Source organism: Amyelois transitella, chromosome 13 (assembly GCF_032362555.1).
Source record: "Amyelois transitella isolate CPQ chromosome 13, ilAmyTran1.1, whole genome shotgun sequence".
Classification (NCBI taxonomy): domain Eukaryota; kingdom Metazoa; phylum Arthropoda; class Insecta; order Lepidoptera; family Pyralidae; genus Amyelois; species Amyelois transitella.
This window is the reverse complement of record NC_083516.1, coordinates 11300366-11326173: the sequence shown is the minus strand read 5'-3', so window position 1 is coordinate 11326173 and position 25808 is coordinate 11300366. Positions and strand designations below refer to the sequence as shown.

The following is a 25808-nucleotide window of genomic DNA, read 5'->3' as shown; positions in this document are numbered from 1 at the left end:
GGAACTGGTGGATATCGTAAGCCACCAGAACCAAATCCCGCGCGACGATATTCGCCTCTGCTTTCTCCTGAAAAACCGCAACGAGCGGTTCTTCAACGCGGTACTGGAAGTTGCCCCGGCGATCCGGCGTAAGCTGGTCGAAGGGGAGCGCGCGAATGTGGAGCACCAGCGGGTGCACGTGGCGGACTTCAGCCGCTTCGTGCAGTGCTATAAGTGCCTGCAATTTGGTCACACGAACAACAAGTGCACCGCTGAATTCTACCCGTGCGCCCACTGTGGCTCCACCGCGCACCACATCAACTCGTGCCCGGACCGTTCTGACCCCAACAAAAAATGTTGTTATAATTGTAAATCTGTACGCAGCGCTAACTCCAACCATTCCGCCACCGACAATAAATCATGCCCCCGAATAGCCAATGCCATTAAAGCCCTACAAGATAGTACCGATTATGGATATTAGTAACAACCTCAAGATAATCCAGTACAACCTACAGCGCTCTTACGTATCACAACAGGAGTTCTTTAGGTATTTCTGCCTAAACTCCTACGATATTGCCCTCATTTCTGAACCATATGTCGGTACATCTTTGGAGATAAAACCACCTCCGGGCATCACAATTTATCAATTCCCTATGGGATCACGTGTCAAGGCGTGTATCGCCACTACCGCAAAAGTGGCCGCCCTTGGAGTTACGCAATTGTCCACGGCAAATTTGGTAGTAATTAGAGTCCGATTGGGCCTCAACAATTTGGAAATCGCGTCCTTCTACATCGAGCCTAACGTCGATAATGACGATACTATGGGCAAATTGGACCGGTTCCTTCGAACACCAGGCTCCGCCTGGAGACTAGTCGGCGGCGATGCCAACGGCAGTCACCAGGAGTGGGGAGAAAGGTCCGCGAACTCTCGCGGGGAGGACCTCGTAGCGGTTATGGCTTCGCATAACATGTCCATCTGTAATGTGGGCCATGACCCTACCTTTGAGGCCATTCGGCATGGCGTCCATTGCTCCTCGATAGTCGACGTCACTTATTCATCCCAGCATCTGGCGGACGTGGTACACAACTGGCGCGTCAATCGCGACGCTTGCCCGTCCTCAGATCATAATGCCGTCGACTTCGAGTTATTTACCCAATGCAAACCCGACAAGCCGAAAACCAGTACGACGTTTAGATTCTCTACTTATCGAGCCGATTGGACCAAATTTAGAGAGAAACTAAACGAAAGACTGGAGTCCCTAATCACTCAGACCGACTTTAGCTCGCTCACCGAGGCCGGACTCGACCGCGTGGTGGACCGCCTCACCGCAATCGTGCAGGACACCTGCTACAGTGTGCTCCCTCGCAAACCGGGTCCCAAATTTTACAACCCGTGGTGGTCCGATGCGTTAGAACAGCAGAAGAAAGAGTGTATTAGACTCCACCATCGCCTTCATGACCTCAAAAAATCTAGGAGACCTCTCGATGAGGCCATCAAATCATATCAGGAAGCGAAACAGGAGTACGCTCGGACTCTCTCTAAAACATCCACAGAGCATTTCAGACAGTTTTGTGAGGCGCAGGGCAAGGAGGACGTTTGGGCCGTCACAAATCGGATAATTAAGGAGTCCCCATTGAGAAGACCTCCACAAACCCTGAAATGTGACGGTACTTTTACCGATAGCGGATCCAATACGGCCTCTGCGCTCCTCAAGCACTTCTACCCCGACGACACTCCAGACAACTCGGATCAACATAAACTAATGCGCGATTCAATGAATGACCTACCCAACTCAGAGGATGATCTACCTTTCACAGTAGCGGAAATCAGAGAGTACTTCTCCCACGCCAACCCAAAAAAGGCTCCTGGAGCCGACCACCTTACAGCGGACATTTGCGGTGCAGTTTTCGAGGCACAACCCGAGTTCTTGACAGCCCTTTATAACAAATGCTTACAGATTGGTCATTTTCCAAAAGCCTGGAAGCAAGCGGTTGTCAAGATCTTGCCCAAACCTGGTAAAACCGAAATGGACTCGCTTAGCTCCTATAGGCCTATCGGACTAATCTGCGTGTTCGGGAAAATATTGGAAAGATTAATCGTCAAGAGAATCATATACAAAGCTGAATGTGAGAACTCCCTGAGTGTAAAGCAATATGGATTCAGAGAACAAGTATCCACGACGGACGCCCTGGAAAGGGCCTTACAGACCATAAAGACTGCAAAAGCCAAGGGTCTTCAGGTGGTAGCAATCTCGTTAGATATAAAGGCAGCGTTTGATAACGCGTGGTGGCCGGCACTCTTCGCGCGCCTCAAACACATCAATTGCCCGAAAAACATCTACCGCCTTGTCCAGGATTATGTCTCGGATAGGGTCGTTACGCTGGACTACGCCAATAGCACAGCATCTAAAACGATGACTAAAGGCTGCGTTCAAGGCTCAGCTTGCGGCCCGGTGTTCTGGAACATAATCCTGGACGAGTTGCTCACCATGCCACTACCACGGGGCACACACATACAGGCCTTCGCCGATGATGTGTTGCTGATAGTGGAGGGCGCGACGTGCGAAGATGTAGAAGTGATCGCCTCCACCAGCCTCGACCTCATCAGCTCTTGGGGCGAACGCGTCAAACTCATGTTTGGCCCGGACAAAACACAATCTATCTCGTTTACACCTAAAACCAAATCGGCTATTGTTAAAATGCGTAATACTGAAATACCATTAACCGACCAAATAAAAATCTTTGGCGTTATCATAGACTCGAAGCTAAACTTTATTCAACACGTAAACTATGTAATCAGTAAAGCCACAAAAATATTTAAAAACCTGTGTAAATTTGTCCGGCCAACATGGGGCGTCCACCCCGAGAATGTCGAGTGCATTTATCGACAAGTTATAGTCCCCATTATAACATACGCAGCAGGCATCTGGGGCACGGCCACTAGATTTTACTCTGTGCGCCGAGCTCTTAGATCTTTCCAACGGAGCTTTGCCATTAGGGCAATTCGCGGCTTCCATACCATCTCGGCAGTCGCAGCGTTGGCTCTGGCTCAATTTCCTCCCCTTCACCTAGTAATTAACGAGACGTTCAATATTCATAGCATCAAACAGACCAGAACATGCAAAGAATTGCCCGAAGATATCACACTATATCCGAAATCCAAAGTGAGAGACCTCCTTCATCCGGCCAACCGGGTCACAATAACATATGAAGAAGCCATAACGCAGGAAGACACCACTGCCCTCATCAACCCTGATGCGCCCAACATATTTACCGATGGTAGTAAGAAAGAGGACGGGCGAGCGGGGGCATCGTTTGTGGTGATGCGGGAGAACCAACGTCCAGTGATAAGGAAATTCAAGTTGTGCCGTACCGCTTCAGTGTTCATGTGTGAACTTTTTGCCATCACAGAAGCCCTGAAGTGGCTCACTAATTCAGACGGTAATTTCACCGAAGCCCTCATTTTCTCCGATTCCCAATCCTCCCTTAAGGCCATTCAAGACCGCAGCAACACTGACCCTCTAGTCAACCAAATACACCATCTCATCTCCTTCCTCTCCTCCATCCACATATCAGTCAAATTCATTTGGTCTAAGGCTCATGTTGGTATAGTGGGGAATGAGATAGCAGATGTTGCGGCTAAGGAGGCCGCTGAGAAGAAAACCGCAACACTGCTAAATCACTTCCCGCTCTCGCACGCCAAGCGTCTTCTGCGTCAGCACACTTTAGACGCTTGGCAGTGTGAATATGAGTCGGCCCCTCAAGGGTCCATCACTAAGTCCTTCTTTCATTCTATCACCGAAATAGCCCAATTCCGTAATTACACCAAACTTTCCTTCCCTATCACCCAAATTTTGTCTGGACACGGCTACCATAAAACTTACCTCCACAAATATAAAATAACTGAGGACGATCGTTGTCCTTGTGACGACGTGACTCCTCAGGACGTCCACCATCTACTGGAATCCTGTCCAATATTTCATAATAGCAGAGAAAAGTATTTAATGATGTGCCTCAGGAAGAAAATTGAGCCATACAACTTTAAAGTTCTGTCAAAATGCGAGGAAACCACAAAACAACTAATAGCACATATTAATAATATAGTAACCCACCTAAAGCAGGTCAATGGCACCTGATTTCCCATTGTAGTGCAAAATATTTAGCGATGATGAGGTATCTGTATCAAATAGCAGATACCCATCGACGCTACTCATTCTAAATCATAAAACCAGTATACCCTTTAACCAAATAATATATTTCCCTCAAAACAAATTAGCGTTTAAAAAAAAAAAAAAAAAACCTAACCTTTTTTTTTTTTTTTTTTTTTTTTTTTTTTAACGTGTGGAAAGACCTTCGTCTACCCGGCCGGCTACGGGAAGTCGGTCGGGTTATGTGGGGCTTGAACCCACTAAAACCACACGGTGCCATCGCCTACCGCTTCGTTGCCAGGAGTGTGAGCTGCCCTCGCTCATACTCCTGACGCGGCGGCCGCTTCCACGGCGGCCTCGGCTCGGCCGCTCTCCACTGAGCGGCCAGCGGGGTGACCCGTCGGCCTTCAATTCTACCCGCTAGGGGAGGGCGCGCCTGGCACAAGCGCGCCTTCGACCCAGGGCCGTTTCGCCAGGCAGCGGAATCCCGTTTCCGCCGCCCGACCGGCCCTTATTGTGGGGGCAGCAGGTGCAGGGCGTATGCCCGCCTCCTGCGCCCAGTGCGCCGGCGGCGTATGGGGAGGTCGGACGTGTCCTCTCTCACCCTTTCCGCCGCCTCTTTGCGGAGCATGACGCTCTCCGCAAAGGTCTGCACTGCTGTCCACGACCTCTCGCTGTCGACCATCTGTCTCACGACAGCCGGCAGAGAAAGGTCGTCCCCCACGACCGCGCGAAGCTCCGCACCCCGCGCATCTGTTGCGGGGGATCCCCATGCCGTTGATTTGGCATTGAGATCTCCAGCAACCAGCACGGGGAGAGGGTGACTCCTCAGGACCAGCGCCTCGACCTGGGTCAGGAATGACTCGAACTCGTTGAGCGGACGGTTGGGCGAGAAATAAACTCCAACCACAACCAAGTCACCCAGACGAGCCGAGACCATTCCATGACCTCGCACGACACATGTAGGAGGCGAAGAGCTCGCCGAAGACACGATCGCCACCGCACTGTCTTCGTCCCGCACCCAGTTATCCCGGGGCGGGATGAAGTACGGCTCAGAGACCACCGCCACGTCTATCAACCACTGCGCCATGCTCTGACACAACAGGTCCTGTGCACTGGTGCAGTGGTTTATATTCGCCTGGAGAACTTTGAGGGCCATAATTATTAAGAGGCCCCCGTTTCCATCGCCTCGGCGCTCTGAGCCGCACGAGCAGGCTGCGTCTGGGCCGTAGCCGCGGACGCACCCCGCTTCCCACCTCTCCTTTTTTTATTTTGGCGCGTGCTGGAGCACGCCTTGCTCCCCACGCGGTGCCCCGTCGGCTTGCCTGCCCCCGCGCACAAGATGCACTTGGGGGCGGCGTTGCACGCCGCGGCCTTGTGACCCGGCTCGCCGCACCTGTAGCACAGCAGGCTCCTGTCGGACTCGGCAGTGCACCGCTGCGAGACATGACCCGTCTCTAGGCAGCGGAAGCACTGCATGGGCCTAGCCGGCAGCAGTTTTACCTGCGCCGAAACCCATCCGACTAGGAGTCTGGTGCCGTTGGCGGTCAGCCGTTTGGCCGCCGCGATGGGACACCTTACCCAGGCCGTGCGAACGCCCGAGCGGTCCTCCCGAATGTCCCCGACTCGGATTTCCGATTCGGGGCATTGACCCGCACGAGCGATTGCGCTACATACCAAGGCTGGTGTGGCGGAGTCGCACAGCTCCAGCACGCGCACATCCACACTCTTTAGAGGCCTGGATACCTCTGCTACCTGAGGATCCAGGACCTCCTTCAATTTGGACGCCAGATGGTTGGCCTTGTCGTCCTTTTCAGTGCCCGCTATCTCTAAGATGCGGGCACCGGTTGCCGCCTTTTTAAATTTGACCCCGGGTATACCCAGGGCGCCGAGGTCCACTTTATCCATGGCCAGATCCATGATCTGACCATATGTCGCTCCCCGCTTTTCCGCGTCCGGCCGCAGCCTGATCACAACCGCAGCCGACCGCGGTGGGCGGAGTTTGGGCGGTTGTGGACCCTTCTCTTTTTTGGCCGCAGCCTGGTTACCCCGGGGTGGGGCAGCGGCAGCGGCAGACTTCCTCCTGGCACCCTTCTCCGGCACCTTTTTCCAGGGCTCTTCGCTTGGCCCAGGAGCCGGAGGCAGAGCGGTTGGCCGTGACGCCGGCGCAGCCGTTACGGCTGCGTAGGATGATGAGTTGGCCGACCTCGTTGACGACCGTGGTGGAGTCACCAACGGTACCGGCTCAGGCGCCGTAGGGGCAGAGTTCCCTTTATTGCCCTTTCCCTTCCTACCCCGTTTGCCTTTGCCCTTTTTGGGCTTGGGTTCAGGGGTCGGTTGGGGGGGCGCCTTCCGCCACACGGCCGTACGGCTTGCCGGAGCCGGCACCGGCACCTCCTCCACATCGGTGTCGGAGACCGGGAGCATGTCGGCCACCGAGGCAGCCAACCTATCACCCGACGTCTCTTTCGCCGGCGTACGGCGTTTATCGGCTGCCAGTGCGGGCCGCAAACTTTTCGCCGGCAGGAGACGGTCCTGGAGGCCCTCAAAACGGGCTTCCAGTACAGGACTCATCGTGGAGAGAATGAGGCGCTGCAGCACCTCAGTCTCCTCCTGCCGGAATTCTGTCAAAGGGGCAGGCGCAAGGGCCGCCCGTTCGGGACGCTCACTATTAATGGCAGCTCTGAGCTGCGCCACTTCTTTCTCAAGTGAGGAGACCTTTGCTTCCATGCGCTCGCATATTACGCGCAGGCGCTCAGCCTCCTCACCTGTCGACCCAGAGCTCAGAGCCGACATCACCTTCTCTAGGGACGCCGCAGCGTCCTTCAGGCCCTTTTGAAAGGTACCCTTGAGGTTCCCTGAATGGGCCGCAATTTCCCGGATGATTTTTATATTGGTTGCGGCCTGGTCCCCAAGGGTGCCCTTGTCTGCGGGCGATGACACCTGCAGCGTCTCCGCCTTTTTGGCCATCTCGGCCACCGCCTTTTCAGCCTCATCGCGCTTTGCCGCCACTAACTCCCGACGGGCGTCAGCGGACAAAGTCGACTTCGGCCGACCACCTTTTTTCGCCGCTTTCGCGGCCTTCATAATTGGCGCCTTGGGCGCTTTCGGTGCCGGCATTTCTGCACTGGCACCATCCTCCCCCTCACGGCCCCTTTTTGGAGCCCGCTGTCGGGGTTGCACCTCCAATAAGCTTTCTACGCTCACCCATTCCGCCTCGGAGAGTGAGCCAGCCTCTGGCTGCGACGTCAATATTAAGGGACTTGCGTCCCTATGTCGGTTCTTGCCCCCCCCAGATACGGTGGGGCAGCCCGCGCCCGAGGACGCGGGGAGGGATTCTCCGACCGCGGCGCGGCCGGTACCCTCCTGGGGTAGTGAAGTCTTAAGAAGCGACATATCATATATTTCCTTTTTTACAAGGGTTCGGTCCCTGAAAGATTGGGCGCTCGAGACGGGGTTCCCCCCCCGCCATTCATCCCCTAGGCACGCCCGACCGTGGGATTGGGGTTATTTTTTATTGAGGTTTTCTTCCTCGCGGCGCTGGCCATGATAGCACAGTACCCTCGGCCCCATCAGTTGGGGTAACGAGTTGCCCGACGCCGGCCGAAACCGGAACGCCGCGCGAAGAGTTGCGCCACATCCGCTCTCGTCTGAAAGCAGACAAGAGGGAGCGGCGCCCGACACGCGAGGGTCTAAATAAATAGACCCCGCCCACCAAAACACTCGCGAAGGCCCCACAGGGGACCCCGCTTTTGCGGGACATTGGCCAACAACAAACAAGACCCCGTCAATCGGGGAGTTATTTGCTGTCGCCCGGGGTGCACCGTCCCGTGTCCCTTGTCAGCCCACCGCTGTCACCGGATTCATTGGAATCAGGCAACAGAAGCAAGGCCTTCAAGAGACAGGGCACTCGAGGAGGTTTCCCGCACTTAGCACCCCAACCTAACCTAACCTAACCTAACCTAACCTAACCTAACCTAACCTAACCTAACCTAACCTAACCTAACCTAACCTAACCTAACCTAACCTAACCTAACCTAACCTAACCCCGCCCGGTTAACCTAACCCCGCCCGGTTAACCTAACCCCGCCCGGTTAACCTAACCCCGCCCGGTTAACCTAACCCCGCCCGGTTAACCTAACCCCGCCCGGTTAACCTAACCCCGCCCGGTTAACCTAACCCCGCCCGGTTAACCTAACCCCGCCCGGTTAACCTAACCCCGCCCGGTTAACCTAACCCCGCCCGGTTAACCTAACCCCGCCCGGTTAACCTAACCCCGCCCGGTTAACCTAACCCCGCCCGGTTAACCTAACCCCGCCCGGTTAACCTAACCCCGCCCGGTTAACCTAACCCCGCCCGGTTAACCTAACCCCGCCCGGTTAACCTAACCCCGCCCGGTTAACCTAACCCCGCCCGGTTAACCTAACCCCGCCCGGTTAACCTAACCCCGCCCGGTTAACCTAACCCCGCCCGGTTAACCTAACCCCGCCCGGTTAACCTAACCCCGCCCGGTTAACCTAACCCCGCCCGGTTAACCTAACCCCGCCCGGTTAACCTAACCCCGCCCGGTTAACCTAACCCCGCCCGGTTAACCTAACCCCGCCCGGTTAACCTAACCCCGCCCGGTTAACCTAACCCCGCCCGGTTAACCTAACCCCGCCCGGTTAACCTAACCCCGCCCGGTTAACCTAACCCCGCCCGGTTAACCTAACCCCGCCCGGTTAACCTAACCCCGCCCGGTTAACCTAACCCCGCCCGGTTAACCTAACCCCGCCCGGTTAACCTAACCCCGCCCGGTTAACCTAACCCCGCCCGGTTAACCTAACCCCGCCCGGTTAACCTAACCCCGCCCGGTTAACCTAACCCCGCCCGGTTAACCTAACCCCGCCCGGTTAACCTAACCCCGCCCGGTTAACCTAACCCCGCCCGGTTAACCTAATAAATGACTTTGAATTTTTAATTTCGTAACTTATTTATAGGCAAACTCATGCTTTGAGTTCATTCAAATATCGATAACTTTTTTTTTAGTGAACCGATTTTGATGAAACAAACTTTAAATGTTCTTCTGAGTTAAAACAAAGCAATTGGTGAAAGTATTTTCGGAGATAATCGTGATCATACGCATATTTTTTTTTGCTTTCTATTATTCATTCTAAGTGTTCCTCTATCCATTTCAGTCAAAAATACTAAATGTACAGACAAGATATTTTTACTGTTTTATTTTATGTATAGATTTTAATATGTTCCATAATTATTGCTCGGCTGCGTTCTTATTCCATATGGTGGATAATACTAAAATCACTGCATTTGTAATATTATTTTATTTTCTCTTAAAACTAGTATCACAAAATTCGTTCCCATTTAATGTTAGTTGTATTTAACATATTATTACTGGGCTATTACTAAAATTATTATTTATTTACTTAATTACATTACAAAAATTACTTAAATTAAACAAAATTATAAATAATTTTGTTACCAACAATTTCTTGGTTACATATTATTTGTTAAAATTAAGTATTCTCCTGTTATAGGTATGGCGCTTTTCATTTTAATTTGTATTTCTTTACTTTTTTAGAACACATGTGGAATAAGAAGAGAGTTAAAAATAAATCACACTAGGACGGGCTCGCGGCGTCGTGCCGGCTGCCGTCGCGGCTGCGGGGGTCGCTATAACGCGAGCTCGGCGGACGCGGTCACCACAGCAATGGCGGGCGTGGGGATGGCTGCTGCCGCCATCTTGGCGTCGTGGAACCCTGGCAGTCCTCCTTGCATTATCAGGAGGCGGCGAGGATCCAAACACACACCGTTACCTTCAGATTTTGAGTTTGTATTCACATTAAGTCGAGGATACAGTGATGATTCGTCCGTCTGAACTTGTCTGTCTGCTTTTTCTGAAATAAAAAGAAATATTTATTTATTTATAACTTTAGCATGGTGCAATACTTAATGGGTAAGTCTGCCATTTGAAAGGTTTTTGGGTTTCAAAAACAGATGTTTTTAGGTTTTAATTTTTAGGTTTTAATTTGTATGCTGCTTTAGTATTTTGTGTTTGTATTTGGATTTATTAAAATCATTACACACGTTTTCAGCTAATTGTAGCCTAATAATTATTATTTTTCTTCTTAAATTTTATCGTGTTCCCAATAGAAATTAATGGTGAAATTAGGCATCTACCGTTGTCATTGAGCGTTGAGAGGTCTGTGGAAGGTGTGAGGTCGTTGTGTGGCGCACGTGGTACCGGCGCGACGCCCACCAGCGCCGCGCACACGGCGCCCCCCGCGGCCCCGGGGCGCGCGCCGGGCGGGGCGGCGCCGGCGCCGGGCAGCGACCGCCAGCGGGGGGCCATCAACGTCGCACGCACGTTGCGCTCCGGACGCATCACTATTATGTATAACTGAAATAAGGAAACAAAAGGAAAGATGTAATCTCTGCCTATCCTTTCGATAAAGGGGCGTGATTTTATGAATGTATTAACCTTAGGAGAGAAGAGACAGACGAGCGTGACGCTGGCGCTGAGGGAGATGGTGACGGCCATGCTGGTGACCCGCAGCGGGACGTGCGACGCCGTGCCGAAGTACAGCGGCACGAACGCCAGCCAGATCACGCACGTCGTGTACATCGTGAATCCTATGTATACAAAATTATTATGATATACTCAGGTCTTTATATCATATCTTTTTAATTTATTATATCAAGACAGAAGAATTGTACAATTATTTTGTTTCGTGAAATTGTCACAAATGTTAAGATAAGAGTTCACAGGAGTACAAGTTATAGTCATACCAATATGTTTGCTCTCGTTGAAAGCCTCTGGAATCTTGCGAGTGAGCACGGCGTACACCGTGCAGACGACGATGAGCACGACGGGGTAGAAGAAGGCGATGGTGTAGGAGGCGTCCACGTAGGAGTCGCACACCAGCATGTTGTCCTCGCGCGCCGGGTAGTGGTGCACGGCGCGCGCCGGGGACACCACCTGCCACACGACCACCACCACAACCTGACAATGCATTCATCACATTATAAAGGTGAATTACATGGCATGATATTTCAGTAGAAAAAAGTTGACAGGAAAGAAACAATTGCCATAGCTCACCTGAATAGATACCAAGATGGAGCAAATAACTAGTTGCGATTTCGGGGATATGAGAGAAGGGCGGCGAGCTGAATGTTTGCTGGCGTCGAAGATGCGCGCAATCCGATTGGTTTTTGTAAGCAGTGCTGCATAGACCACTGTGAAACAGAACCCTGTGCCAAATCTGTAACACGGAAACGATATATTGGTTTAGCGAGATAGATTTTGTTGTATTTTCTTTTTCTAAACTTAGGTAGTTGAAATCAGTTAAGCCATCAAAAATAGGTATCAAAGTTGAAAGTATTATGAGTGGAATAAACAACATTTACGCAGTAGCACTAACCGTTGCAGCGAGCAGAGGAAGTCCGTGGGGCGCAGCACGAGCGCGAAGGTGACGAGGTAGCACATGAGGATGCCGGCGAGCAGCACCAGCGACAGCTCGCGCCCGCTCGCGCGCACCACCGGCGTGTCGCCGCGCGCCGCCCACACGCCGCCCACGAGCCTGCAATGTTATTACTTAAAGGAGGATTTTTTTAAATTTTCTTAAAAGCCTTCCCCAAAATTTTCATGATCTTCTTTAAACCTACCGTTTTATTTGTTACATGATGGTTTCTGATCTTTACGAATTTTTTGCTATGCACGTACATCTCTTTTTATAGCCTCACTTCTTGTTAACATTATCAGAAAAAATATACTCGTATGTAACACGGTTTATTACGATTTGTGTTACTATTATTGTTATTTGAGTTAAGAGTAAAGCATTTAAGAGTGTATATAAATATTTACGTAGTAAGCAGGACACCGAGCGCGGAGAAGGTCATGGCGCCGATGGCGGCCGGATGTCCGGGCTGCAGGTACAGCTCTGGAACGGGTTCGCACCGGGTACGAGTCGGGTCCGGTAGCGTTCCGAGCGGACACTCCACGCATGCCGTCTCTGACACCGGGGACCGGATCTGCCAATAATTAGTAATTTTAATTAAATAAAACCTCAGAAAAAATTGTACCGATCTAAGTGAGAATTGAGCGATTACGATTCTACGGCTCATCTTCGTCCTACCTACCTCGTACTGCGTGCAGTTGAAGCAGTGCCAGCAGCAGCTCTCGCCCTCCACGTACTGCTTGGCCTGGCCCAGCTCGCACTCCGCGCTGCAGACGGACTCCGGCGGGCGCGGCTCCTCCCACTTGAACTGGATCTCTGAAATACACAAATCAAATCAATTCAAATCATTTATATGTTAGAATACATTTTTTACAATCAGATGGTCACGATATAATTAAGTACATGCATTCTGCCTTATAATCAGGCGTACAAATATTTGGATTAGTTGGTTAGCCATTTTGTCACTATATCTATTACATTTTCAATGTCAATCGTATTAACTTTATCTGGAGATTTAATTATTATAGAGATATCATCAGCATATAAGATACAAGGATGCGATATTTTTTCAGGTAGATCATTAATATAAATGTTAAACAACAATGGTCCTAACACACTACCTTGTGGGACGCCGTATTTATTTGTTTTGTACGACGATTGAAATGATCAAATTTCCTTATTTTCCGTCATATTTGAAATTTCTACACACTGTATTCTATCTTTTAAATACGTTAATAATAAATAATTGATCTTACAAACCATTTTTTCAACTACATACTTTCAACGTATTTTCAAATTCTAAATTCAAATTCAAACTCAAATTTTAATTCTTTTCATTAGCTCATTGATACGTATAAAATTATAAAAAAGTATAATTTTATACGTATCAATGAGCTCGCACTGAACAGCAACTGATATTTTATTATGTAAATTTTTTTAGAACTTCAGTCAGACAAAGATTGTAACTACAATATTATCCTCACCATCCATGTTGAGTTCGAGTTCCCCGTCCAGGTACCTGCCAACCTTCAGCCAGCGGTACACCCCCTTGGAGACTTGCTTGAAGTGCAAGATGTTGTATCGTACAGGGCCATCTCCGTTACTGTCGAAATGAAACTCGTCTCCACTTAGTCCTGTAAGAGAGAAATTATTATCAAACGTAAAAAAATTGCCAAATAAATTTAATTTTACTTGTCCTTCATTGACTAATATTTGTATGTAAAAGAGGTCTATTTCTCCATCAACCTATGGGTCTACCACCTTTCCTTTTAACTTCCACCACTTTGAACCACGTTAGCACTAAGGCAGTGAGACTATACTGTATGTAGGTGCAGACCCGTGAAGCGCACGCCGCGCAGGTAGCGCAGCAGCGCGGCGCCGCTGGCGGGCCGCATCGCCGCGCACAGCCCCGCGCGCCCGCCGCACAGCTCCGCGTGCATGTCCCTGACAATAACCACATTATCAATTACAAATAAGGCAATAATTTACTAGCTGTACTGTAACCCATGGTTCCGCTAGCAGTACCAATTTAATTGACAACTTTGAAAATAAGATGACTTTCTGGGGTAAAGGAAGAAGTAGGTGCCTGTGGTAAGTACATTAGTACCATCACTTCTCAAAATTGCATTATTTTTTTAAAATTAATGCATATAAGTGGTAAATTGTACTTCTACATAAAGATGTTACTATGATATACCTGTGTTTCAAATTGTAAAGTGTGATAATTGTAATAGGTGTAAACCGTTTTTGTCACAATAGGTAAATAAATTTGATTCATTTACACGAAAACAATTTCATCCCATTTATGATAATTAGCATGCACTTTAAAAGATTGTCTAAATAAAGGGCAAACGAACACAAATAGTTTGGTCTTAATTTCATCTAATACCATTAGTTACCTGATAGCGTACACGAAGGCGTAGACGGCGTCTGCGACGAACTGCAGCTGCGCCTCGAAGCTGGTGTTCTCCGCCGTGAGCCGCTCGCGGCCCGAGCACGCGCGGCCGTACGCCGTGTTGTACGGCGTGCGCGCGCTGCCCGCCACGCGGCAGCGGAAATGATCCTCCCAGAACTCTGGAAACAAACATACCAACGTTGTAATGATTTGCATTTATTTTGATATGTCGAATCTAATCGCCGTTTTGTCCTTTTCTTAACTCTTTTATAATATTTTACTTCAACAACTGTTACCAATTAAACTAAATTATGAATTACGCCTACTTCTGAGCTTAAAAAGCGTAATAAAGTATTTAAATTCCAAATAACATAATTAATATAGTTTTAGCTTTATGCAAATAAGTATGTATGCAAGTATGTGAAAGATACCGAAGGATTACCGACAAACCAGGGATTCCTCAGGTTATTTTCGACGGTGAGGTTAAGGAAGTACTCCTGGAAGCCGCGCACGGGGTTGGCCTGCGGCTGGACGCTGATGGTGCCCTCGACGGCCGCCTCGTGGCCGTCCGCGACCAGCGCGCGCGCCGACCAGCCGTCCGAGCCCACCCAGCCGAACGCGCGCGCCGCGTCCAAGCGAGTCACCGCTGCCATCACGCCCGCCACTTCTTGGTCTGACCCGAATACGATTACACCTGCGTATGTTATTATTACTGAGTATTTACTTATACTAACCAAAAGGTAAAAAAATCACCACTATCATAACAAAAGTGTAGCTAGTCTCAGCGAGTATATGTATTTTGCGTGCCTAAAATTGCTGGGCTAAATGTCTCTAACGCAGTTTTTGTATCAAGAAACTGCAGTGATCATCTTCTCACAAGATAGGTATATAATTTAAATTAATAAATTCAACAAAATAGTTGTTCGCAATGATAACACTGTGGTAGCACTATGATGTACTTGAAGTAACCATAAGAAATCTTGATACCCTTTGTGTACTGATGTATGATAAATATTTTTATTATATTTTATTTTATTTAACAAGGAAGACCAACAGCTAATTATATGACAATACATAAACACGATACATAACAAGGAAGCCAATTATAGGTCCTCACAAATAGAAATACAATGGTGATATAAAAGTTGAACAAAACTAAACACGCCACTCGCAATCGATTACAACAATATATGTCAGCATCTAGTCTATCTATCTTGTCTATTTTTTCATAAAGAATATAAATATAACCTCTAGCACGAGGGCGCGACAGCAGCCGCTGCACGATGTTGTCGTAAGCCAGGGCGTCAGCTTCTCCCGAATCTTTCACGAGGCGCTCCTTCACAGCGATGCAGATCTCATTCCTCGCTAGAAGTGTCTCCAACTCTTCGAAAGCCTGCAATGTGACTTATGATAACGAAATTGAATTAAATTGAATAAAATAGTGCTCATGTTTTACCACATTATGTCAATAATTTCATATTATAAATACAATGCTGATAATTATCATATCTTTAATATTATTTAGAAGATGTTAATTGGATATAATATTATGGAAATGTCTACGAAATTTGAAATAAAATTTTGTTGTATAAGTATTATTAGTACACTCACCTTGATGCCATAATTAGATTCTTCGTAAATAATGGAGACGTAACGCCAGCCAAGTTTTTTGACAATCTCCACCATCGCGCGCACCTGGTGCTGGTCCGACGGAATCGTGCGCGTGAAGTACTCGAAGCGGGCTTTGTTCGACAGCTCCGGGGAAGTGGAAAAGAATGACACCTGAGGGAAGGTCGTGTTCACAATTGAGAAGTTTCATAATAAAATAAAATCGAAAAAGAAGGGGATTGACTGCGTGAATGTTGTTGAAAAAGCAAGTGTCGGGGCGGAGTAGCATGATAACAAAGGAGAGACATAGACATCGGCTGTAGAAGGCGATGAATGGTACGTTACCTGTGGTATCTTGAAGAGCCGGAGCAGATTGGCGACCTGCACGGAGGTGACGCTGGAGGCGGCGCCCACCACGCCGGAGATCACCTTCCGCACGGCCGTCGCGTTGCACGCGTACTCCGCGTCGTCGATGTTGCTGATAGATCCTGACGAACGGAATACAAATCATAGTTCTATCATCAAGTCTAAAAGCTGAACGTGTCCTAATAGTCTTTGCAAGACTGACTCTGTCTACCTTGCAAGGGATATAGGCGTGACTATATGTATGTATTTATGTTAAATATAAATAACAAATTTGAAATGTAAGCATGCAAATCGATGGATGGATGTAAATTTAATTACAGCCGTAGTATCAGGTACCTAAGTAAATAAATAATTTGATTTATCAGCCAACAGGATGTGAAGATGAAATATAACATAAAATGTTTTTAATAAGGTGAGACTATTATTTTTACTTATTTTTTATAAATCTATTCTACATGGTTAGATTAGACCTGCACAGAAATGTATATTAGGTATATATAGTATAATCTGTCACACACGATAAAGCTCAACATTCAGGTTCAGTCGCAAAATTGGAACGTGCACGGAAATCCTCTTGCGCGACCTACATCTGCGGCGTGAACATATAACGTTTAATCCCCATTTTAAATCTGGGCTAGTTTTGTTCGTTCGTTTTTCTCTTTATTGTACAAGAAAGAATACATGACAATAAATAACCAAGATAAATATATAGGTACGATGGCAAACTTTTCCATTTCAGTAGAGTTATCTACCATACAAGTTATTATTATATTGGAACATGTAAAATGTGCACGGGCCCACGGGACCCCGTCATTTGGGAGTTGTTCATGAGGTCGAAGCCAACATGAAGAGGTCTTTTGGTACCTTTTATTCTAAACTGAGATGGCTGCACCTATGGAGATTTGTTAAGTACTGTGTGTATGTGTGTATAGTGCATGTCTGTGCGTAGTGTCGCCACGCACCAACAGCTTTGTCACAAGCCGCTCCACGGACACTGACTTGATTTCTCTCTTACAATCAATTTGATGAGGCACAGGATCACTTGCAGTCAACCAACGAACAATTGAGTCATGATAGACTCATGTCATGAAGTAAAAGAGAGATGAAGCTGACCTTTGATGAAGTCGAGCGCCATCTCGAGCCCGTAGGTGTCGTTGTCGCAGTCGTCGAGCACGTGCGCGCCCAGGCGCACGCCGGGCGGCGGCAGGCGCGCGCGCGCCGCCTCGTCCAGCGCGAACAGCATGGCCTCCAGCGCCTGCACGCCGCCCTGCCCCATCACGCGGCCGCACGTCGCTCCCTCCGACCTACTGTGGACCTGGCAATACATATTATTTGGAATATTTTATTGGTTTTAGTAAAATATCTTGAAAGAAATAAAGAAAGAAAAAATATTTATTTGGTACATAATAATATATCAAGAATATAAAACCTTAATCTATAACAACATTTGTACCAAAATGGCCCCCCCTCAGCATTTGTCGTGGTATATACCGCAACGCTGGTCTTCCGTGGGCACCAACGTGGAAAATAAAATAAAACAATAAAATAAAAAATAAAATAATATGGCTGCTCTCTTTTCTTTAAATAATCTTTTAATTCAAATTCCAAATGACGTCAAATCTAATCTATCTTAAATGATTTCATAAAAATCGCTTTCATGTAAACCTAATCTTATTTTTTATTATTATTAAGTATAGGTATAGATAAAGGAAGAAACACAGGAATAGCAAAGAAGCATAAAGGCGGGATGATAAGTATACAGTATTTAACGTTAAGTAGGTAATCAGTTAAATATTGACAACCTCATTAATTTTATTGAAGGAAAGTTGACGGGAAAGTTATTCATTAAAGATTAAAGTTAAACATGTACATGGTACACCAAAATAGGAAATAAGATTAATATCCGAACGCGGCTTGGCGGAACTGATTAAAATTAAATTGCGTCTAAGGTTTACCTCTGCTTCTGCAAAGCTTTGCTGCAAGATTCAATTTAGCGCTGACTAGCAAACCGACATCAATATACTTCCGTTGATGTAATCACAGTCAGGGAGTGACATTAGAAGTTAGGTGATGAATTCTCAGTATGTCATTGTTATAAGCTCTAAGAGTCTTGGTCTTTAATACATCAGAGACTGATAGGTTAAAGCTACCTCACAGTTTATGTAAATTATAAATCTATACATACTTTTTTAACACTGCACTGACTTTGGTACATATTATAAATCTATACATACTTTTTTAGCACTGACTTAATTGATTATTCAAGGTTTACAAAGGTCACAACTTTAGTTCGTGTAGTCGTTTATGACATACTACTCGTATACTACAATACAACAGCAAAATAACTTTATCCGAGGTAGAAGTGGCAATACTTAAGAGAAGATAAGTCCTAGTTGTGTTTGTGATATTTCAAGACAATATAATGATGAGAAGTTGTGATGAAATTGTGGTTGTATTGTATAACTTTCTGCACTATATTTTTCTGAAGTGTACTATGTCGCATGTATGGCTTTCAAATTTAATATACAGATTTCCGATTAGTTAGCTCGACTTACGATGTTTCTCTCACCGTTAGACCTACTCAGTTAGCCCTCAAACTAATGAACGTATCTCAGAAATGTCATTGGCAAATTTGAACTTGTGCCTCCGCATTTGCGCATTAGAGCGCAAAAAAGTGATCAAGAAGATTTTACCACTCTAGCACATAGTTAAATGGTGTAAAGACTTATAGGATGTTTAATACTAGCCATCATCAGCCCGCCAAGTACGATGTCTCCTTCCACGACGGCCGCGTGTTTTACCGGCCACAGCGTCTCGTTCTCCGGCTTCTTCTTGAGCGCCGCCAGCCGCGCCTCGCGCCCTGCCTCGCGGCCCGGCTCGTGACTCGACTCACGACCAACAATATCTCTTCCTATCTCCTGACCCACTGCGCTGCCAGCGTCCCGGTTAACATTACGACTAGCTATTACACGACTTGTTTTGTCACTTGTATCGCGATCCGCCACACGAGTCTCCACGCGCCCAGCTTCTCGTCGGGAATCTTTTGATTTCCGCACTGATTTCTGTCTTGATCTAACTTTTGTTGTAGAATTTCTTCCAAGAGTAACTTTTACGTTTGTTTTTCTTTGAGATATAGGATTCATTGCTCCCGTTTTGGTACGTTGCGTGGAGTAAATGGAAGCCGTTTTTAAACTGGTGGTACTAGGTACTGGTGAAGCTGTCGTACTAGGTGCTACAATTGTCAGTGGGACCGGTGTTTCCTCTGTTTGGAGCAGCGACAGACCACCCTGCAAGGATGACGCGCTGGGCTGTGTCTTATCCTCATTCTTGCCTTTTTGCTTTTTCTTTTTGAATAACTTATTAAAGTCGAATGTTCCGATGAGTGAATGGGACTCTCTTTTGTATCTCGTGTACTTTTTGCTGACAAAGTTTTCTAGTAGAACAAAGTCGACACGGCTCAGAAAGTGGTAGTCAGAAAGGAGAGAGTGGTTGGTGAGGGGCGGTTGAAACAGCGTTAGGAGCGCGGCGTCGCGGCCGGCGGCGGGCAGCGCGGGCCAGCGCGTGGAGTTGTCGGCGGCGGCCGGGCCCGCGCCCAGCGCCGCACTCAGCGCCACCAGCCACAGCATGCCTCGCACGACGGGTTATCGACGGACTGCTTCACATCTTGTGTTCTGAACCAATCCACTAACACTGCATTGATTAACATTGAGCATGATACTATTGAATTCTTTCAATTTTTATTAGTTTATTAGACGGATTTTTACTAGTTTAATTAAGACATTTTTCAAAAACATGTATTCTTTCACTTCCTATTGTTTTGTTTATAATTTAATTTAAATACATTCACTGCAACGAAAAATGATTTTTTTTTTGGAAATGTTCTATTTCTGAGAATATTTTCTTATAACCCTTAAAACTATTTTATTTTGTCACATTAAGCTTTAAAATAAACCTTTATATTGCACTTAGGTTAAAATTTTTTTTGTTAAACAAAATTCGTTTTCGAGTTCGCGTGGTAAGTTTTCCCGAGAGACGAGCGCGGGACAGACGCGGAGCGGGCGAGGCTCGGCCGCGCAGTGCCGGAGCGGCGACAGCGCCCGCCGCGCCGGCACGCCGCCGCGCCGGACGCTCGCACGGCGCGTCCGAGCCTCCAACCATCATTCATCACTCACAACGGTTCTTATATGCGAGGATTGCTTTCGTATTTGCTTTCGATAAAAAGTAAATAAGTATGTATGTTTAAATCTTCATGATTAAGATAGATATATCATTTTATATTTATTGAATTTACATTTAACAAAGTTAAATCCACAAAATGAAGATGAATTGATTCCAATTTATCTTCAAAAATTTCTTTAGCTTTTATGTATACAAAACAGAAAACTTTTTGTGGGATTTTAATTAATAATATGTAGCGATAGAATACTATAAAAAATTTAACTAATTCTCAATTCTCTAAGGGTAATATTAGGCATGTTAGGAAAAACTTAGACTCTTTAAAAAAAGTAGGTGAATGTATTGGTCCCAATGTATCTATATTAGGAAATCATTTCTGATTAATTGTATAAGATTTTATAATAAATTACCAAAAAGTGTTCTTGAAATGAAAACTCTCGGTTTCCCCAAAAAGGTCACCAATTCGTAGCCAGTTCACCGAAGCGAGCAGATCTACATCGGTACCTTACAATCCACATAGGATTTGGAATATTTTATAATTTCTTATTATATTTTAGTTATTTAAACTCTTTTTAATGCGCCATGACACATAAAAAGGTCTTCTTCCATTGATGCAGCGGTACTAAGGCGTGTTCGCAATGCTGCGAGGTTGCTACATCACAAATCAGAATAGTTCAGTGTCGGAGCTGCACTCGTTCGTAGAATAAAACACTTCTTACTAATAATACTTTTTTATACTTTTTATTACTAATTCTACACTTAGAATATGGTTGTATTGCGCGCTTGGCCTAGAATCTATGAAGAACTACCGAAACTATAAATTAAAAAAATATTATGCAGTAACCTTGCCAGGAACTTTTTATATCAATGTTGCTAAATGCAAAGTTTATATTCCCAAAATCCGAAATCTATGGTTGTCGCTCACGTCACCGCGATAGACGTCCGTCAGTCTATGTCAGCGGAATGCTCGGAATTTGTGATAATCCTAGTTTTCTTTGTTATTTTGTTTACTTTTAGATTTAAACAGGTTCTTGGAATAGAAGTATGACTGACAACCTTCCGCTGATTCCAGAAAAGGGGTGCGTCCAAAACATAGATCTATCTAATGTACTACGCTTGAGTGCACGTTATTCGTGTGCCGTCATGTGGCCGACTCCGACTGGTTAACTACCTCGAAACTATTTGATACCGCAACAGTGGAGCAGCCGGCACGTGCGACTTGTTATGTACAGATGTCGCCGTGGTTGCTTCATTTTATGTTATGATCCTTCTTTACAGAAGGTAAAAGGAGTGAGTGGGATATAAACCACGCTAATACAGTTTGGTGAGTTAGGTCGGTCTGGCAAGAGGTAGCTGATACCATTGGTATGGTCTTTTAGCATATGGTCGGCCTCATATTTGGCAGAATAAAAATTATATAAATGAAGAGGTCATTTATATAATTTTTACAAAAGCACATTACAGCAGAATGCTGTAATGTGCTTCCGAAAGTCGAGTAATGAGCTTTGTATTTACAGTAAGCATAAACTATTTGATGGTTTCGTGAAACGTTTTCATAGAGATAGATAACTTGCGTTATCTAGCTATGTACTCGTATAGCTATGTGTGAAGATGTGGAAAACAACCGAGGTTTGTTGTCCCCTGTGGTAATGTTATACTCGTGTGACGTTCTGTGAGCAGCGCGGTGTGCGGCGACGTACGCGGTGTGCTGCGCGGCGTGTTCCGCGAGCTCGGCGCGCCCGCTCCGCTCGCCGCCCCGCTCGCCGCCGAGACAGCGCCTTCGCCGCCCGATCAGCTGCCCCAGCTCATACAAACTAACTGGGTAGGTCATAAAATTTTATTTTTTTATATTAATAATGCCATTTCATTAAACGAACCTTTTCTGTTTAACTCTTGTAACTCAAAAATAAAAGAATATACATTGAAAATCGATAGACGATGTCTCTTACTTTTTTTTATTTACTTTCATTAATAGAAATATAAGTACTCAAAAGAATGCGAAAAACTTGCCTGTTGCGAAGCTTTCTTACGTCAAGAATATGCAAAACGCCTGTCCCGTTCCCCGCTGCCAAACATCTACGGCGTGTGTGCAGCGCGCGCCGCGAGCGAGTCGCGCGCGCGCAGCGAGGGCAGCGACAGCTTGCGGCTGCAACGCCGACACCTGGCGCCTAGTTTGCGGCAGACTGCTAACAGTGAGTAATACTCAAACATCGACACTTCTCAAACTCTAAGCAACAAAAACTAATGCGAATTAACTTCAATATGCAGAAGACGACAGTTTATGGGTGCGTAATATCCGGTGTCCAAGTTCGGAATCGCCGCAAGATGGGTTGATGATTCGCGGGAGACCATTATCTTCTACTCTCTCACCGAACCTCGAACTGCAGCCCAATGAAGATTTATCGCTTTGCTCGCTCAGGTAAAAGTGTCTTGAATTCCTTTCTCTGAAATTAAATTGAAATGTACTTGGTTCTTTGTGATAAAGTTTGTATGGTTTATGATAGTATTGGAAGCGCGCACGCGCCGGTGTCGCTCCCGCCGCCGAACCCGCCGCCTGACGCGCCGCTGCCCGACTGTATTCTGTGCGTGCCGCCTTGTCTCGAATTTGTTAATTTTGTCGTCGGTCAAGAGCATAAAGTGAGTTTTCCTTTGACTAATAATAATTATTACAATTTTGGATTTACTTAAAGAAATATTTTGTTTTATTTCATATCCTTTAAACAATAATGAACAGATCTTTTTAACTGGAAAAACAGAGACAAGAGATTGCTCCGGCTGTCATTAGCAGCGTTTTGTTAGAATAATGGGAATGTGGTTGAGCCCAGATCAAAGTACAGTGAGTTAACCGCAGAGCCTCGTTACCCGCGCCATTGTTCTCGACTTGAATGATCAAGTGACAGCCCAGTTCCCAGCAAGTAATGTTCAATGTCTTTACATTTAAATGACTTTATTATTGCTAATTACTTGCAAATAAAAAAAATTCAAAACTGACGAGATTGAAAAAAAAACATGACAAAAATATTTAATAATTCTTCGAATCTAGGTTAGTCTTGGCCTGTAAGGTTGGGTTACTTCTATAAGGTATTTCAAGTTTCAAAAAAATTCTGGATTTATGTCGTAAATTTTGGAACCAGAATTCTAGATCCAGGATCCAGGATAATAATTAACTTAATTAAAAGAGAGAGTAGCTCTTCTTTTTGATGTTTCTATGTTTTGTTTATGTGTAGCAAGTGATACGTCTGATCAACAAATCGAAGGCGGAGGTGCGGCTGTCGGTGACGCCGCCGGCGCGCCGCGAGCTGCGCGTGAGCGTGGGCGCGCGCGGGCAGCGCGTCACGGCCGGCGCCGCCGCGCTGTTCACCGTGAGCTTCACCCCGCGCGACGTGCGCGCGCTGCGCGAGGACCTGCACATCAGGGTGTCCGCCGGCCGGCCGCTGGTCATACCGATCAAGTGCTACATAGAGGCTCCGATACTTGATGGTATTTTATGACTACAAGTAATTGATAAGAAATCACTTCCTTTTTAGTAGAAAGGTCCTGTGATTGGATCATTTACAATCTGAAGGTCCCCTTAACACTTATAGAATTTCCACTTTTGATGGCAATAGCGACGATGACAAGTTCATAAAATAATATGAATTAGTGAATAACATGATAGAATACACGTAATTAAATACGTTACGTGAATTTTTAGTTTTAATTTTCACGCCTTATATGTTTTATATTCATTCAAAGTACAATGGGAAACTCTATTTAAATTCAATATTATTTAAAAATAACTATGCCAGAAGTGAATAAACCAAAATATGGAATAACTTTTATTAAGACATCATATCCATAAACGCGATAATTACGGTAGCTGCCATCCAAACAAAGTTCTTGACGCGAACAAGATGTGACGTCACACTTGAGTAGCATTTTGTAAGAGGTGTTTTGGACGAGTCCAAATAATGTATTATATTACTTCGCATATCTCAGGTAGATTATTGTTTATTGATGCCATTATTTGACCAATGTTTTAGTTGTTGTATAACTAAATTCACACGAAATCAAAAAAATGTATCATCACGCCTATTAAATTCATTGTGACAGGTTCCATTCGAAGCGATCTCCCTCTGTCAAGTGGCGTATCATCAAAATCACAACTGTTTACATTCACGTTTAGATCAACCATTTTACAACATCTGAAACAAAATCACAATGATACGGGTCATTCATAATTGTATTTGATTCAGTGTTGGTGCCGTTAGAGCCGGCGCCGTCGCTGACGTGCACGCCGGAGCTGTGCGCGACCAGCACGATGGAGATGGAGCGCGCCGGCGTGCTGGCGGGCGGCGCGCGCGCGGGCGGGGACGTGCTGGAGCTGGGGGCGCGGCTGCTCGGGGACGTGCACCGCGTGCCGCTGCTGCTGCACTGCCGCGCGGCTCATGCTGCTTTCTTCCTTCTCTCAGAGGATTCTTGGATTGATTACACGCTCGAGGTTTAAATTTTGTGTTCTGAACGTATACTTAGTAACCGCTCTCAAGTTGTCATGTCCCCGAGTGCACTCACCGTTGCTTTTCTAAGGGTTAGAAGTCCACTTACCAACACTACTCTCTCACCATCTTCAGCATGATCAGGTTTAAGTCCATTTACAAGTAACCTTCGACGACGTTTAAGCAGGATTTATATTTCTTTTTAGGCTCAGTGGAGGCAGCAGTAGATAATTTAAAAATGCTTTACAACTTTTCTTATTACGTGGTATCGTACAGGGTATAACATCGTGCGGCGCGGTGGTGAGCGGCAGCTTCGGGTGGTCGCCCGCGTGGTGGCGCGGCGGCGGCGCGGCGCGCGGCGCGGCGTGGTGTCGCGCGCGCTCCGCCGGGCTGCACGCCGCCGCGTTCCGGCTGCTCTCGTCGTCCGCCGCCGTGCGCCCGCTCTGCCTGCTCGCCGACTCGCTACACTTTCGACGTGATCACATTACTTTGCAGGTTAGTTGTGCTGTGCGTGTTATGCCGTTCACTTACACTTGGATCGGACTGTGATGAAAATATATGATAGCACTTTACCTCATATTTAGGACAAGTTGAAATCTTGTGTGGTTAAATCGGCGAATTAGCGCAAAATATACGTATGTTTACGGGACATCGACCAAACGATTTAAATGTTTTCGATAATATTGAAATTTTTTTTTAAAAATGAAACTAAGCAATCGTCATGAAAAAACCAAGTTGATATTGTTAGGCTCTTCGGTCAACCATTCTGCAGTATTATTCCTGTAGTGCAGTATTATTCAGGCGCACGAGAAGGACTACGACATCTGCAGCGAGGGCGACCCGGCGTGCGAGTATTTCGTGCACCTCGGCACTGCCTTCCCCGGCCGCGCGCTGTCCGCCACCGCGCAGCTCATAAACCACAGGTTCGTAACTGACTGCAGATCAGGTGGTGTGCGGCAAAGAACTGCAGAAAACGTACTCGTACAAATACGCTATGCAAATCTTCACTAACTGAGAACTCTAATCTTCAAGAACTACCGCCGTACGAATCCATTAAAGTTCGTACCCGAGTCGCGTACGTAAATTCACATAGCGTTGGGTTCGAAGGAGCTTATACTATAAAGTCGAAGTCATTCCTGTATACTTATATGTTGTAATTGTGTGTCGCAGCCCGATATCGTACTCGTACTACTGGAGCGTGCGTGCG

General features: G+C 46.5%; 2 protein-coding genes across 2 annotated transcripts; both read right to left on the bottom strand.

Annotated features, from left to right (window-relative positions):
- Positions 1-5291: 5291 nt before the first annotated feature.
- On the bottom strand, positions 5292-7523 carry LOC132902440 (uncharacterized). The gene has a single exon (XM_060947430.1). The coding sequence runs from the start codon at positions 7521-7523 to the stop codon at positions 5292-5294; it is 2232 nt and encodes a 743-aa protein (XP_060803413.1).
- Positions 7524-9797: 2274 nt separating this feature from the next.
- LOC106140223 (metabotropic glutamate receptor 2-like) lies at positions 9798-19576 on the bottom strand. The gene is made up of 17 exons (XM_013341784.2): positions 18698-19576; positions 17064-17265; positions 15930-16072; positions 15588-15758; positions 15225-15369; positions 14419-14670; positions 13981-14155; positions 13419-13525; positions 13066-13215; positions 12264-12397; positions 11989-12155; positions 11546-11704; positions 11224-11386; positions 10914-11127; positions 10606-10757; positions 10305-10524; positions 9798-10021 (listed from the first exon to the last, which is right to left on the bottom strand). Exons 1-17 carry the CDS (start codon positions 19574-19576, stop codon positions 9798-9800), a joined length of 3657 nt encoding a protein of 1218 aa, XP_013197238.2.
- Positions 19577-25808: the final 6232 nt, after the last annotated feature.

Bases quoted from the DNA above. Each gene is read 5' to 3' on its own strand.
- LOC132902440 (XM_060947430.1), bottom strand. From the start codon at position 7,523: ATGTCGCTTCTTAAGACTTCACTACCCCAGGAGGGTACCGGCCGCGCC.
- LOC106140223 (XM_013341784.2), bottom strand. From the start codon at position 19,576: ATGCTGTGGCTGGTGGCGCTGAGTGCGGCGCTGGGCGCGGGCCCGGCC. The intron at 15,759-15,929 runs GTAACGTACCAT...ACCTTCCCTCAG, and splicing joins GGCTCTTCAAGATACCACAG to GTGTCATTCTTTTCCACTTC. The intron at 12,156-12,263 runs GTAGGTAGGACG...AATTATTGGCAG, and splicing joins TCAACTGCACGCAGTACGAG to ATCCGGTCCCCGGTGTCAGA.